Consider the following 16274-nt stretch of genomic DNA (forward strand, 5'->3'; position numbering starts at 1 on the left):
AAATTTCTTGGCTAGCTTAGTCGCCGTTAGCTCCAAGAACATTTCACGGACTCTCCGAAACAAACACAAGCAATGTTTGTTTACGTCTGATTGTCAGTAGCTGTTGGTGCAATAACATTTTATAAAGATCTAATGCCGTTCCGAACAACAACCTCATCAGTCCGTAAAACAATGGGTGGCAGCGGAGTGGACAGCTAGCAGACTGACCTGACAAACACATCAAACAAAGTCAGCCTGCTCGCTAGCTCAAGCTGCTAACTCAGCTTGCTAACTCGTAAATCCGTCCTCTAACAATATTTATATCACTTAAATTCACCTTTGTTCGTAGGGGACAACAACACTGAAGTGTTTACTATAATGTCACACACATGGTGATTCCAGAGTATTTACGAGCTTGTTTTTTAGGGTGGTGTTTGACAGACAGGCCCCAAACTAACTGCAATTTTGGAAGGAAGAAAGGCTTCAAGGTATTCATAGCAAACCGAGACAGACCGATGTGAAAACACGAGTGTCAGCCACTATAAAATATGTCCACAGGATGACACAACACTGAGGTCGATGTGGTTAATATGCATGCATAGGAAGGCAAGCTAATCGAGAAAACAAAGTTATATTTAGCTAGCCACCATGCTAACAATGCTAATATCATCCAGCTAATTCAGTCAGCAAAATACAAACAAAATGATTCCTACTTACATTCATTTAAAACCTCCACCAGCTCGGCGCAGTTTTCACACATTGTTCATGAAGAGGGCAACTGACTGTGCTTACTCAAACCATTGCACTGAAAACTGTTGTTAGTTGTTTTGGAGATAAAAAAAAAAAAGAGGCCCAGTGCAGGGAGTGATTGGTGAAGGTTACTCCACTCAATGAAATCAAACAGCGGGGCGGAGGACGTGCTTTGCATCCGAGTGAAGATGATGAACACCGAAAAGGTAAGAGGCACTGAAAGGTAGAAACCGACACAGTCACCAATCTGAGCGTTAGTTGGGAGAAGACTCTGCAGCCATGTTGAAAAAGGAGGGGAGGGGGGTCGATACAGCATGTAGGAAGTTCGGGAGTTTCCGTGCTATCTTCGTCGGTTCGTTTTTGGTTCGGCGGTCTCGCGATATTTCTTAAACTTAACCGTTCTTTGTCAGGCGATCTCAAGGACATCGTTGGTATATTTTTCCTAATTTTTTATTAACTTTATTTTAAAAAAGGGTTTTAAATAAAAAAAAAAAAAAGTTTTGTCCTCATTTTTAATCAACTTCATTTATGAGCAAACAAAAATATCCAATTCAAATAAAAATATATAAACTACAGTACACAAGAAATCAATTGAATGGGGGTATATACGTTTGGTTCTCATTGACCCAAATATACAAAAAGAAAACTTAATTTGTCTTTTGTAAAATTCTGCAATGTTAAAACTTGATCAAGCTGCTTTTTATTGTAATCTCAAGGCACTGGATGGTTCAAAAATACATTATAATTTGAAGAATGGGCATACAGTTGTTTTGTAAAAATAGCCAACTTTATATTGTACTTGGAAAGGTTTACAAACAGGATGATCTGCACACAACCTTCAGTTACACCCAGTAGCAGAAGCAGAGCTCCAACCCGTTTAAGGACAAAAAAGCAAGAAACAAAAAATAAAAATAATCACACCGACAAAAAAACAAGGAAGGACTGAGCTATCCTTGAGCATCACATTCATTCTATTCAGTGCACAAAGCACTTTTGAAACCAAGCAATCTTTCACATTAACAAGGCAAATGTTTTAACATTATATTTTACATATTAACAAAGAGCAGGAGTTGAATCTATCGAGTTGAGGGATTAAAACTAACCTTTAATTTTTGAAACTTCAAGCAGATGTAAAAGAACCGTGTTGCCAATCAAAGCTTTAATAACAGATTAACAGAAGATGGCATGTTACACACAAAAACCTTTGTATAAAATAAGATGGTAAAGGAAAAAGAAAAACATACCAAAACTGACGGCGATTCTCATTTACATATAAACATTGATTTGGTCGACAAACAACCGAGTGCCAGGGTTCTTCCTATCGGCCCAAATTCTCTTTCCAAACAATTTCAAATACTTCAAAACACTTGAAAAGAAAATCATTCATGAAGAAGCATCCTCGCGCCTCTGAGCTTGTTCTTTTTACGCTGCAGGTGAATTAGTCGCACATTTCCTCTGGCAGCTCATGGGGGTTCAGAATGCCAGGCACAGACATCTGCAGCTTGTGTTTCTCCTCCTGGGCTTGGCGAAGAGCCGATTCCCGCTCCTCCAGGAACAGGTCCGTCGTGTCCTCACCAGCAAACTCCTGTTGGACCACCAGAGACGAAGATGATCAGAACCGCTCAAATCCAGCTGCTAGATCTGAAGAGCAGGCTACTGGAATCCAGTACATTATTTTATTTTGCCTTTATCCTTTCGCAATTTTCTTTCCCACTGGATTTTAGTTATAACTTGCCACTAGATAACTATATTAATAGTGTTTTGCTTCTAAAGAGTACAATATCAGACTATTTAGCATATTTCAGTAGATAATCTAAACCCAAAAAGAATTGGTCTGAAACTGGTTTTGAGTTAGTTATAATGCTGATGAATATGAATTTATAGTCGTTTTCATTTTCACACATTCAACTAAACAGAAATCCACTACATTTAACACTTTTAGTTTAGTATTCCAGAGCTACGATTTAGGTTTTAATGCATCAAAAAAACAAAAAAACATAAAATGTACAGAGTTTGGCTTTAAAACTGTAAAGCTTTTAATAAAATCTATATGCAAAACTGAACCTAAAAAGTGAATAAGTCAAACATATATTGTGACAGATGGATTAATAATAGAACATATTGTCTCAATTTTCAATAATTTCACTGAATGATCCAGAACCGCTCGGCATTCTGGGAGATGTAGGCAGAGGAAAAGCTTCATCTGCTCCACCTCTCACAACCATAATCTTAAAAGTATTTTTGACACTTTAAGAAAATCATATTTGTGTAGACTAAAAGGTACACAGTTTTATTTTACCCATTTATCTTTGAATTTATTTAGCTTTTGTTTTTTTTTCTTGCTTTATTTAGTCTACTTTGTAGATTTTAAGACATTAATACTAATATTATCAATGTCTGCGGTTATTTTTTAACTTTATTATAGTCACTGTGTTAAATATCCTCTATGTAATGTTTGAAATAATAATAAAAAAGTTAAGCAACGTTGGTGGAATCAACTACCTTGCTCACTCTGGTTACCTAGCAACCTGCTGAGTGTGGTTACCTAGCAACTACCGAGTCACCTTCACAGCAGCAGTTTAATATTTCTCCACTGCTTAAAACTAAAAAGATATCTGGGTAAAGTGACAGGATAAAATTATTTCGACGGCTCAAGAGGAAATTGTGGCTAGGTAATCACATTAAACCCCAATAAAATATATATATATATATTTTTAGCTTTAACAAGAGAGAAAAAACTAACAAAAAATGTTCCAAGGGTATAAATACTTTTGCCAGACGCAGCTTTCACTGACCTTGATCTGCACAAGGAAGTCCCTTAGGTGCTCCTTGAAGGCTGGGATGTCCTGGTTCAGGCTGAACAGACCGGTTACAAACACCTTCACCTGGGCACTGCACACACAACATTTCATCAGGTTCAAGTGGAAAAACATTTCCAAAAGGAACAAAACAACAAGTTTATCTGACATTTTATCCAAGTAAATCTACTAAAAACTATCCTATCACAGTAAAGAATGCATTCAGCTGTGCAGTCCATCAAGAATTAGAAAAGAGAACTTTTTTATTTCCAATACTTGTATCAAAAGCCAAACTTTTATGTTAACTTGAAAGAAAGAAAAAAGATAATTTAACAGAAAATGTGAGCAATACAAGAGATTTATGATGACTTGAAAAGCACAGTCAATTCAAAAGAGTAATTAGAGCAGGGGTGGGCAACTCCAGGCCTGGAGGGCCGGTCTCCTGCAACTTTTAGATGTATCTCTACTTCAACACACCTGGGTCAAATAATGAGGTCGTTAGTGCAGTCAGGTTCTCCAGAGTCCTGCTGAGGTTATTGGATTCATGTGTGTTGGACCAGGGAGACATCTAAGAGTTGCAGGACACCGGCCCTCGAGGACCAAGTTTGCCCACCTCTGAATTAGAGTCAGGCGTCACAAATTACAAATCATTAGATGTACTGAAGCTTACATAGTCCACTAGGGAACATGGGAAATATTTATTTTCCCACGTAAAAGTATCAATTACTAATCCATTCATGTGACATCTTGAATACTGAAAGTCTTTCTGCTACAATATAAAGTTTGTGTATGGTTTTTACATGTCCTAATATCTTGTTTGTGACATATCTGACGTTTTCCATCTTTTTTTTTATACAAACACACATTGAAGTGTAAAAAGACAGAAGCAAAACAAACAGACCAAACATGAACTTCTCTCTCTCCTCTAAGACATAAACTTTCTGTAAGAAAGAAAAACATGCATCCAAACTATTTGGACTATTTGAGTTGTTTTCCAGGGTGAAACCTTGCAGTTGACCAGTCAACCATTTTTCTGCATCAAAAAGGTGAGAACGCTTTAACACGTTTTCACTGAGGCTCTTTAAAATATAACAGATCTGGATACATCAAGAGCCCACTGCACTGAACCCCATTGAAAACCTCCTGGTTTTTCCAAACACTGACTTCTGAACTTAAGTTAAAACATTAGTGTTGTTGTTTCTAAATGAATATGAACATGTTTTATTTGCATTATTTGAGGTCTGAAAGCTCTGCATCTTTGTTATTTTGACCATTTCTCATTTGCTTGGAATTACATGTCAGTAGTTCGTAGAATAAAAGAACAATGTTCATTTTACTCAAACATGAACCTGGAGAAAGAGAAACTCAATTTTAAGTGGTCTCAATTTTTTCTAGACCTGTATGTGCAATTCTAAATTGACATTTGTCATCACTGTGACTGTATACAAAACAAACTTAAGGTGAATTTTCCAATTTATTGCTATAGAATGCAGAAGAAAAAAAATATCCATCATCATGTCGCCTAATTGATTCCAGAGGAGATGCTACCTTCTGAATGAAAATATAATTTAATTTCCTTTTCCCAGTCTAACCGTGTTTATTTCACATCCTAATGGTCAGACACCAACCAGCATGTGCAGCAGAGTTGTGATTATTTGGTTCCTTACTCTTGTAAATGAGGGAAGGCCATCTTGAGCAGGTTGGCGATGTATTCCTGAACATGCAGCTGGTTGTTGGTGGGGTTGGTGGTGCTCAGAGCAACACTGACTTTTCCTTCTTCCACCAAGTTAAACATGTAGGCCAAGATGGTGGCATGCATGGTCAGACCTACAGACAGAAAGAAGCAGCTCATCAGTTATAGAAATACAAATGAAAACATGTCATCTTATCCTGAGTGAACCGGGTAATAGGTTTATACAAGTAATCAAATCTTAATGAGGAAAACTTTCGATTGACAACCATCAGAAAGCGTAGCAACATACGTCAAGGTCAGCCTCGTTTACCTGCAGTGTGTGACGTATCAGTGACCACAGAAAAGATGTGCTGTAAGATATCACAGAAGTAGGTCTGGTAGAAGCTCTGTGCTGCTGCCTCTTCTGCAGAAACGTTCTGCAGGAGCGTGTAGAGGATCTGCAGGCCTGGAGGCCATCAAACAAACAAACAAAGCTTTAACAGCAGACATTCATCTGAGAACAACAAAAATCCAACACTAAAAATGACAACTGCAGGTTGTCATTTCTGTAAATCATCATTTACAGATGAATATGACAGAATAATAAACAGAAACGCAATAACTGAGATGGGTTATCGTTAAGTCGTCTACAGTTTATTTCAGGGGTATCCAAAGCAGAGGAGGTGTTTTTTTTCCTTGGGACTAATTTTCTGTGACCTCTGACTGCAACTCAAATAAATGGATCCAACCTGTTGAGGTGGTTGATCCAAATGGAGATTTTTATTTTTAATTAGGGCAAAATTATTGAGGTCAAGTCAAAATCTCCTCACAAAAACGTTAGGGTAAAACATCAAGTACTTGTTTTAGTAAATAGGACCAGATTTACATAGTGACTTTTAATCAAAAACAGATTTTGGTGCATCAAAACAATTTACCAAGCAAACTTTTTTTTTTACAATTCAAGCATGCAAAAACCGCTGCCGTTTAAGCCAAATAAATAAATTTCTGCATTTTATTGATTACAACATTGCACTTTTACTTTATTGTTATGCAGGTTATAAAAAAAAAAGTGATTCCAGTGTGTTTAATTTTTATAAACAGTTTGGACACCCCCGTTTCATTCAGCTCTAGTTTATGTGGCAGCTAAAGTTAATCCAGCAGATTCCACAGCCAACATGTGTCTCGGCCTGTTGTAATATTATAATCAATTGCCTGATAAATTAAAACGAACCGAATAATTTTCATTTTTTCCTCTTTTCTACTAAGAACTGAATGACAAGTCTTCACTCTGGTGTTTTGCTTTCAAACAGCCCTCATTTCGAACGACAATTATGTTTACAGAGACTTTATACATAATTGTATTTGTTTTTATTTAGTTTGGATATCTAATATGTTTTAGTGTTAAATATTCATTCAAATTTTAAAGTTTATTGATCTTTGAGACTGTGTTATTGCATTATCATGCCTTTACCATTATATTACTTGAAAATGGTCTCAAAACGACAATTTTATCATCTATCGTAACATTTGGGAGAATTTATCATCCAGGATAATTCATTGCGACAGGCCTACCTGTGTCAGCCACGTTCCTCATGGTGTGCTTGAAAGCCCAGATGATGGAGTCCAGAATCAGTTTGAACTGGGCTGGAGCAATGGCCAGAAAGGCGGGGAAGCACTGGGAGGTGGCAGCTTGGAGCAGGTAGAAGAAATGAGTTCGGTGCTCCGGGAATTCTTCAAAGTCCTGAGAGCAAAGGAGAAAACCAGAGCAGAGCAGAGGTCAGCACAGCTTCAAGCAGCACTGAGCTCAGAGCATTAATCCTCTGCAGACCTTGTTGATCATGTTTAAAGTGCACTCAAAGACTGCATCGAAGATCTTCGGGATCTCGCTGGTGATGTGAACTCCCAACTTGTTGACTATAGTTGCCATGGTGCTGAGGACTTCAGGCTCTCTTGCAGCCGGGACGTTCCTCTGGTAATCGATGAGCACGGCCTCCAGCAGGGGGGGCACAAAGTTCTCTCCCACCTTAACCACAGACCAACAAACATCTTTACTGTTTTCAGTTCAATTCCTGATTCATCTATTTATGTATAACACTTGTCTATTTTACTGTGCCATATTGCATTATTTCAATCTTTCAGATTAAACAGAGTAAATAATCTGTTACTGATTTGTATTGCAACTTAAAGAGAAGCGCAGGTGAAATGTCGTCAGGGAGAAAACCAAAAAAAAAGTCTTAAAACCTCATTTAAACACTGCGGGACAGATACAGAACTCCCAGAATGCATTGCAGGGTGACATTCAGGGCTGTTCCCCATTATAACCAAAACCAGAAGACTTACAAGATATGAATATTTCCAATGGAAGAAAACATTTCTTCCCAAGAACAGAAATGTATTTTAGCTTTTTAAGAAACCATTTACATCCTAAATGGGCAGAAGTTTAAATTTTCACTGAAGCTAAAGATATCTGCTTTGACTTTAAGTCCCACATGGGTTTTAGAAGCAACTTCTACATGAAAATATAGTCAAATAAATCAAGAATAACTCCATAGCTAACAGCTCTACATGCAAACTTTTGGTACCCGTGTAAAGATAAGACACCAAAATATGTTTATCCAGTATAAGCACTGTTATAACCGTTACCATGTCTGGTTTATTAGTAATAAAGCACTTTTAACAAACCTTTAGCAAATCTCATCAGGTGTGTTTAAATGGCTGTAAAACCAGAAGCATTTGTGTCAAACTAATTTGGAGGGTTTTTTAAACAACAAAACAGGTCCATCTTGTTTAAAATCGTAGTTTTCTAAATACATAAAATTTACATTTGGTAGGGTTTTTGCACTATTTTTTGTTGTTAAAATACAGTTTTGCTTTTCCAATAGGCTCCGTGTTCTTAGACAGAAACAAAATGTTGGGTTCAACATTTAGAACAATGCCTCTCTCTATAAACTGTGTTGTAAGAAAGGAAAAAAAAAAACTGATAAAAAAAACAAAGGGCAGCCTCACCATCTGAGGGTCACTGGAGCGACTGACCCAGCCTGAAATCAGCTTGAGCGTCTCCCTCTTTACTGTCCTCATGCTCCTTATCAACGGCTGCTTTGTCACCATCTCGCCTACACAGATGTGAGAAAAACAAACAGTTTGAATGAATCACCATTATCAAATATAAATACCAAAAATATGAGAACAAAGGTTAGTCAGCTGACCATTGGTCTGGACGGCCGAGGAAATGTTTTCACTCAGACATTTGTAGACGTTGAGCATGTCCAGATAGATTCGACCCAGCTGGACGACGAAGGGATGTCCGACAGCTTTACAGGCCCGGACGTTGGTCTTCAAGATGCTGCCGAGCTGGCGCACCGTCTCTGCATCCTTCAGAATGTCCACATTCTGCAGCAGAATCCAGATTTTAGACGCAGCACACACTGTGACACAGAACCCTTAATAAAAGCAATTTCCTGATGTTGTTCTCACCTTGGTGGCTTGCTGGATTATGCTGTCCCAAACCTGGTTTGGGAGCAGCATGTACTTCTCTATCAGAAGCTCCTGAACCGCCTGGTCCGTCTGAGCGCCGATCATGTAACCCACAGCCTCATAAAACGTGTGAACCTGCAGACAAACGCAAAGGACGGTTTAGCTCGATGTTCCTGTATGTTTTTAGTCACACTGATGGTGTAAAATACTTTAGACTGACCTGCTGAGGCTGCAGGTCGCAGATGATTGTGTTGATGTTGCTGAGGATCTCGTCGATGAAGGGCATCACCTCGCCCACCTGCACCTGAACAAAATGGCGGCGGCACTTCTGAGCGATCTTGATGAACGTGTCACAAGCCATATCCTGGACGCCATCATGAGTCTCTGCAGCGAAAGAGCGTAAAAAAAAAAAAAAATTATTCAAATGTTAAATCACGCAGATGCAACAATGTTCTCTTCATGCTTTAAAGGGATCCACAATTAGTCGCAACAGTAAGATTATTCAAAAAACGTTTAAATATGTATAAACACTGTAGGCTGCTTAGTTTTTATAAATATTTTTAAAAATAAGTAAATTTGTACTTGTTAAGCACTTTAAATTGCTGAAATACTGAAATACAATACTGAAATACAAGGCAACGCAGAAATGATGAGGGGGAATAAAGATGAAGACCAAACTGAGGAAGAAAAGAGATTCAACCAAAGAAGCTGCTGTTTGTGTGGCTGCTGCTTGGAAACGCTAATCCCACAGGAAGCTCCAGTTTCTAACTCGAGCCGTTTAAAGTTAGAATCAGGATCAAAATATTTTCTCAAACATATTAGAACGAAGAATTACAAAGGCTTAACGATGCTACAATGTCACTTAAAAATATTCATTTATAATCTTTCCAATTGTTTTGATTTTTGTTAGCTCATGCTAATGGCATTAGCTCATGCTAATACATTAAAGCAGTAGATCACAAGCTGATCACGTCTTGTTTATCACGGCACATAAAAACTTTGACATTTTGCAGGCCTCCGCCTTCACAACCTTGACTTCTTTTTTTGTTTATAAGCCCTAGTCCACTATAATCTCATCATCGGCCCAGCATGCATTGCACAGGTGAAAGAAAAAATTGGCGACCTCCATTTTTTGGTGGTGAAAAATAAAGATCTACACATTTTTTTTAAGTATTATGAGTCTTTACGCATCACAAACAATAACTTTTAGGTTAATAGGAAAATCACATCTTATTTAAGCCAGCATGATCATGGATGCTTTTAAAATCTAACAATAAATATACAGATTGGTATGAAACGCCATTTTGACTCACCGTGCATGAACTCAAACAGCTTGTTGACGACAGTCTTGAGGAACTTCCAGTGAGCTCGCAGGAAACGGGGATACTGACCCACGATGTACATGATGTTTGACGCTATTATAGCCTTATTATCTTTACCCCTTTTCTGCTCACATAAGCCAAGCAGGTCCTGCACAGAGTTACAAATACTGTCAACAACTGGTGACAACATTATGTAGTTACTACTAAACAGAGTTTCTTCCCTGCATCCCACCTTAATGACAGTGACCAGGAACCTCTTTTCGTCCTCCTCATGCATCGCCCCGCTTATAGAGCCGATGGCCCAGCAGAGCATGTTCAGGTTCCTCCATGACCACTCGGTGCCGTTCACCTGGTTGTGGAGCTTCTCTGTCATGATTCGCTCAGTGTCTGCGTAGTCCAGATGTGTCAGATATACTGCAGGGGTTCAGACACAGGGAGAAATAAATACAACAGCAACACGGTGTGACAGGATGCAGACTTGATTCAAGGTTTCTGCAGGTTTCAGCAATTGAGGCTTTTTTAAGACCTTTTTTAAGTCACTGTGAATGAAATTTATGACTGAAAAAATTATAAATGTGAAACATTAAAAATTAGTTTATTTTTTGATGACAGACATTTCAAGGCCTTAATTTAAGACTTAAACCATGGACACTCTAATTCTGCACACATATTTTGTTGTAAATATAATAAAACTCAGCAGCCCTAAGTGACGGTGAAAAAATATGGCAGCAACAAACAAAAAAAAATCAAAAAGGCACTTTCTTGCATACTAGAAAGTGTAGATATGTAGATAGCTACAATAACACGGCTAAGATGAAAAGCAGCAACACAGTTTTGACCAACAAATGTCTAACTACTCACCAAGAGTTTCTCTCATGTTCTTGTACAAATTGATGGCGTCTGTGTCCTTCATGAACTCTCTGACCACCTCGCCCTGGTCATTCTCCACCACCAGCACCTCCTCTGGTTTGGCCATGCGGCTCACCATCAGCAAACGCACCTGCAGGAGGAAACGGACCGACGTCAGCAATCTGTGACCACCTTCGACTCATTCAAGAGGCTCAATGAGCTGTTTAATACATGCATCTGTACAACAAATGCATGTATAAAATAGGATTTAATGCTTCTCAAACATGATTTGTCGTCAGAGTAATAAGATTAAGCTCACCTGGGACAGCACAGGCAGGTAGAGATGTCTTCGAGGAGGAACGTCAGACAGCAGAGGAGTACTTGAGGTGGAGAACGGGCTTTCTCTGTACAGTTCTGCTGCCAAGTGGTTCCAGTACTCAAGGCAGATCTTAAAGATCTCCGTCTCCTCCACCTCCGACACCAACAGCATGTAGTGCAGGGCCTGGAGAACAGAAAGAGTTTGAGGAAGAAATTAACAGAGATTTAATCTTTAATCTCTTTGGATAGTCAAGCAGCAAAAACAAAAAGCCTTTGTAGGGTTTGTTGGCATTTATTTTTTCTAAGTATGGCTGCACAATATGTGTAAACATTACAATCAGGTAAAATATGCCAGTTTTCTTCTTACTCTGTGTGAATTTTAGCATTTTTGTCATGTCATTTATATCCGCTGTGAGCTTTTAGCATAAACATTACAACATAAGAAACTCTTAACATATATTTCCCAACAACTACTGCCCTCCAAACAGTCCTTTGCGATATGAATAATGTGCATACTGATATTGTAAAGATATATTTGTAATATATTGTGCAGCCCTAGTTTTAGTTTTATCCACTGGGGAAATGCGTTGCTTTGGTTCAGGTAACAAAATCTGGAGCAAAAGAGCAACAAAACTTAAAAAAATAAAGAAATAAAAACTGTAGTCTGAAGGTTAGTCTCCATGTAGCTGAGGGAGATTTCTCTTAACCACAATATAGCAAAACGAATGTGAATCGTACCCTTGAGCTAAAAACATATTTTAATTATGTTTTTAATTCAAATAAAACCAGGGGGAGGGAGATGAAAAAATCTAGTTTCTTTTAAGAACAGAGAGGGTTCAGCGTTTCTACCTCCATGAGCGTCTCACGCAGGTTGGGTCGTTTCTCGATCAGCTGCCCGTGTTCTTTGAGGAACGTGCAGAGAAACAGACTCAGGTTCTGGATGAAATTCTGCTCGTCGTCTTTTCCGTTGGCATACGCCACTTTGATGTTAGTATTCAGCGGCAGCATCTGGGCAAGCAAAGAAACCGGGTTTCACTTTGGTTGTAAAACAACCAGTCAGTGAACTGCAACATGGTAAAACTGGCGCTAACCTGTTTGAGCTGGCTCATGGTGAGGGTGAACAGGTTGACAAACTGCTCTTCGTACTGATTGACGCTCACTCCAGCAATCTCCGTCAGACATTTCAGCGTCACGTTGCGAAACATGGGAACGTTCAGGAACTGAAGGAGCAACGAAGGAAAAGGTCAAACTGAGACACATCATCTGACCAGGGGAACGTTGAATTTCCTCATTCTTGTTTGCTTGTTTACCTTGTAGACCAGAGTACTGATGAGTTTGGTCTCAAATATGTATCCTAAAGGAATCCAATTTAAAAAACGCAGGAGAGTCTCCAGAGTGGCGTGGACCAGAGGTGCATTTTGGGAGTTTTCCTTCACAGAAAAACAACAGAGGAACAATCAGTGATTATTCTGAAAAAAACTAAAATAAAAATACTGAGAAGTCTCCAGACTTTTGAGTCTTACCATTACAAACTGGCACAGCTGGAATATTTGAGAAAACTCGTTGCACATGCTAAAAAATGAGAGGAAAAAGCATCATTAGTGACAGTAGGATTAATAAGATAAAGACTTGACCTTGCAATCAATAATACTGATGTTATCCAAACAATAGTTTAATAAGTAATCAGCCAAAATTTGACAATACAATTTAATCTTTAAGACTATAAATGACTAAACACAATAAATGACTCTACAAAATTCAACGAGGATTATTGATTAAATAAACATGCAGATTGACATTTTGTCGTTATCTATTAGACGAACTGCAGGTTTTTGAAATGCAGTTTTCAAGCCTAAGCATTTTTTCATCTTTTTTTTCTGAACCAATTAGTTAAAGTCTTTAAAGGACTCCCCGCTTTAAATGATTTTAATCAGTAACCTGTCTTTGAGGTGTTTGGCCTTCACTTGTGTCATCTGGCCACTGGAGAAGTCGAACACTTCTTCACTGAGGAGCTTCAGGATGATCATGTTGTTCTGACAGAGGCTCTCGCTGGTCCGACTGGCACCAACAATATCGCTGATGAAGGTGGGCCAGTGTTTGGGCCATTCTTGTTTCAAGATCTAAATAGACCAAAACAAAGAGTCGACTGCCATCAATATTCTACGCTCGTCAGTTAGCGTGTCTGTCCATAGATTTGAAATGATTACCTGCACGAGAATCATGTTGAGCTTTGAAATATACACCCCTTCTTTCTGCAAAACAAATATCAAAATTGCAGAATTAATAATGAGAGAAAGACTGACATGTTTTGTGTGTGAAAGTTAAAGATTTCACTATGACAACAACTTTACCTCCATGTTTGCAGGGTCAGAGGAAGTCTTGATAATCAACCCAACAACATACTTTTTGATTCCTGGAAAAGTCACATTTTATTAGCAGATGCTCACCAAACAAATGCAGACATGACTTGTGTTGGAGATCTAAACAAACACCAGAGGTGGTCAAGCCCATTATGCAACACCAGAAGTAAAATTTACCTTCACACTGATTTCTTGGAAGAATCTTCCAGCGTGTTTTGATGACCGCCTCCAGAATCTGCAGTGCATAGTACTGAGGAAAACAGAGATAGGACTTTAAACCAGGTCTAAAACCATGAGATCCAGTGAACAAAGGAAGTAACACAAAGCAGATTTTCATTATCTAAAATGCTCAGAAAGTAAAATCTGCACACAATTTCCACCTTTTGTTTTTTTCCCCCCTTTTACAATGAATAGATAATCTTGAGCCATTGTTATGAAATACAAAGAACTGAGGAAATCAGGCTCTTGAAGGGCACATTCCACAAAACCAACAAACATAAAAATGCAGATATAAACCAGTAAAACACTGAAATTAGCATGGAAAGAGTACTGGAGAATAGCCTTCCATTTTAACACCAGACAGGAAAAAAATTAAACATATTATTGTAAATATCCCCTTTACAAAATCCAAATATGTTAAGTTCATACTTTAGTCTTCATATTTTGAGAGAATTCCAGAATGGTATCAACCCTCGTCCACGCATCAGGATGGTCCTTCAGGTTTGTTAGCACTTCTTGAGCCACTCTTTGCTACACAAAACAAAAAAAAATGATTAATATTAGATAAGAAATGCAGTAATCAGCTCTCGTTGTTTAATTACCACATCAAATTCTGTGAAAAAAAGTATTGTCCAAGTCTGCATAAGAACCTTGTTATTCCTCCCACACAAAGGTAACGCTGACAGAAGAAAATGTCCCTCACCTGATTACCGATGTCATGGTACATAGAATTGACAACACTGTCCAACAGGTTGATGTCCAGTTTCTGATTGAAGTCCAGCAGTTGTCTGGCTGGATGATCGGCCAACATGGTCATTTCAGCTGGCATAGAGCTTCCTGTGGCGTTTAGGAAAATCTAGTTTAGATAAAGACTGGCAAAACCTCAACTTCATAGTGCCATAAGACAAATCATAATACATGTATCTATATTTACAAGCAGAATTTAGAATAAAATGTGTATGTGTATATATATAAAACTTGGAGGAGGAAGAGATCAACTCAATATTCCTTCTCAAGTCTTAAAAAGACATGTTGCAATCCAAAAACAAACACAATGAAGTGTAAGAGAGACGAAAAGGTAAATGTTGTAGCACTTTGTGGGTTGAGTGCCTAAAGTAGCGATATTTGACAGTCAAATGATTAAATGGCCTAATGGGAAACGACGCCCCCGTCTGGCAGCACAGGAACACAGAAAAGTGTCTACGGTAACCCGAAGCATAGACGTGCTTTATAGAATAAAAATAGTTTAACCAGGAAAAAGGTTCGCTTAAACTCTAGCCGCATTTCTTTGACTTTTCTATTTATCGCAGCATAACAAGAAATAAGTCAAAAAGTTTTATTATGAAACTCGGGGATGCTAATATTAGCCCACGCGAACTTAACTATTTAGCTGGACGATGCTCGGGATTTACTTACCTGGTATGTGCAGTCCACTTGTCGTAAATCTTGTGTAATGTTACTGAATAATCTTGTAGCTGGAGCCCGGAATGCTAAGCGCCTTAATACGTTGAAAAGTATGTAGCGTTATCTCATTGCAACCACTGATGCTACACTGCAGCTAGCACTTGCTAGCTAAAGGCTAACGCTAGCTTCCGTAGATGACAAAAAGCAACCAACGCCTAACTAAAAATGGCTTTCCGCAGTATCCTTCGACTTACTTTAAAACTACCAGTAGAGCACAATCTTTCTTTTCCTCAGTCACTATGAAGAAGAAGCCTCTTTTCAGCTATCGGCAACTACATCCGACTGTAACAGCTAATACCCCTGCTAATGGAAAAGTCATTGATGATTTAGGTCTGCTGGCTAATAAATCGTTGAGCTAAGCTAACATCAACAATTTCACGGAGTCACAGTTGGAGCGATATTCCGAGTCATAATCACGAAGTGAAATAGTCTAATTTTATTTCTTTTCCAATTTGCACATTGTACGACAGCAGAGATGTTTTAGGTCGTGGAAAAGTGCTCTTCCTCTAAGCTCATGCTTCCAACTGCAGACCGGTTAGAACCGGTTGAGACCGGGCTATTCATTCTCGGTCTTTCGGCCCACCGCGCGCCGCGTAAAATTTGGATCATGCTCCCGCCCACTAACCACCCGATTGGTTTCTTTGCTATTAACGTCACACTGTGCGTCACACGGGGCGGAGTTGTTCATCTGTCGCTCGTAAATTCTTTATATGGTGCGACATGAGCAAGAGCTTGCCAAGAAGCGGAGATTTGCTAGTGCACTGCTCTACATGTGATACATTTAAATTTAAAAAACTATTAGGAAACCATCAACTTCAGAGTTAAATTTAGTATTTTTTAAGATACTAAATATTAATCTTATGTTATGTATGAGACTTTATGTTGCTTTAGTTTTCAAAACTGTTTTATGTTGTTAAATCTACAACTGGGGGCATGCACTGCAAATTAGCTAAGGTTATAAATGTTACACCGTTTTTGTTTTACCCGACACTTGTCCCCATTCAAATAAGCAACAAAGAAAATAAGAAAGATGTGACAAAAAGTATGACTGACTAATCTGACAAATTTT

The 16274-nt window shown here is 38.5% G+C and overlaps 2 protein-coding genes across 3 annotated transcripts in view; both read right to left on the reverse strand.

Moving 5' to 3' along the window:
- usp34 (ubiquitin specific peptidase 34) overlaps positions 1-1132 on the reverse strand; it is a 65953-nt gene extending 64821 nt beyond the window's left edge. For both annotated transcript variants that reach the window (XM_008418049.3, XM_017306118.2), the window contains exon 1: positions 697-1132. In XM_008418049.3, the coding sequence (XP_008416271.2) occupies positions 697-739 (43 nt within the window). In that variant the 5' untranslated portion in view covers positions 740-1132. The remainder of the gene's footprint in view (positions 1-696) is intronic.
- A 274-nt stretch (positions 1133-1406) lies between these two features.
- On the reverse strand, positions 1407-15796 carry xpo1a (exportin 1 (CRM1 homolog, yeast) a). Its single transcript, XM_008418059.3, has 25 exons — positions 15158-15796; positions 14445-14578; positions 14171-14272; positions 13700-13772; positions 13514-13575; positions 13370-13414; positions 13101-13282; positions 12686-12734; positions 12473-12592; positions 12254-12382; positions 12012-12170; positions 11164-11346; positions 10857-10995; positions 10228-10409; positions 9987-10143; positions 8894-9057; positions 8674-8808; positions 8406-8589; positions 8206-8312; positions 7028-7222; positions 6772-6940; positions 5531-5665; positions 5195-5354; positions 3525-3621; positions 1407-2314 (listed from the first exon to the last, which is right to left on the reverse strand). Exons 2-25 carry the CDS (start codon positions 14568-14570, stop codon positions 2168-2170), a joined length of 3201 nt encoding a protein of 1066 aa, XP_008416281.1. The 5' UTR covers positions 14571-14578; positions 15158-15796; the 3' UTR covers positions 1407-2167.
- Between the last annotated feature and the right edge of the window lie 478 nt (positions 15797-16274).

The sequence above is a fragment of the Poecilia reticulata genome, chromosome 1, assembly GCF_904066995.2.
Source record: "Poecilia reticulata chromosome 1, P_reticulata-male-v2, whole genome shotgun sequence".
Taxonomy (NCBI): domain Eukaryota; kingdom Metazoa; phylum Chordata; class Actinopteri; order Cyprinodontiformes; family Poeciliidae; genus Poecilia; species Poecilia reticulata.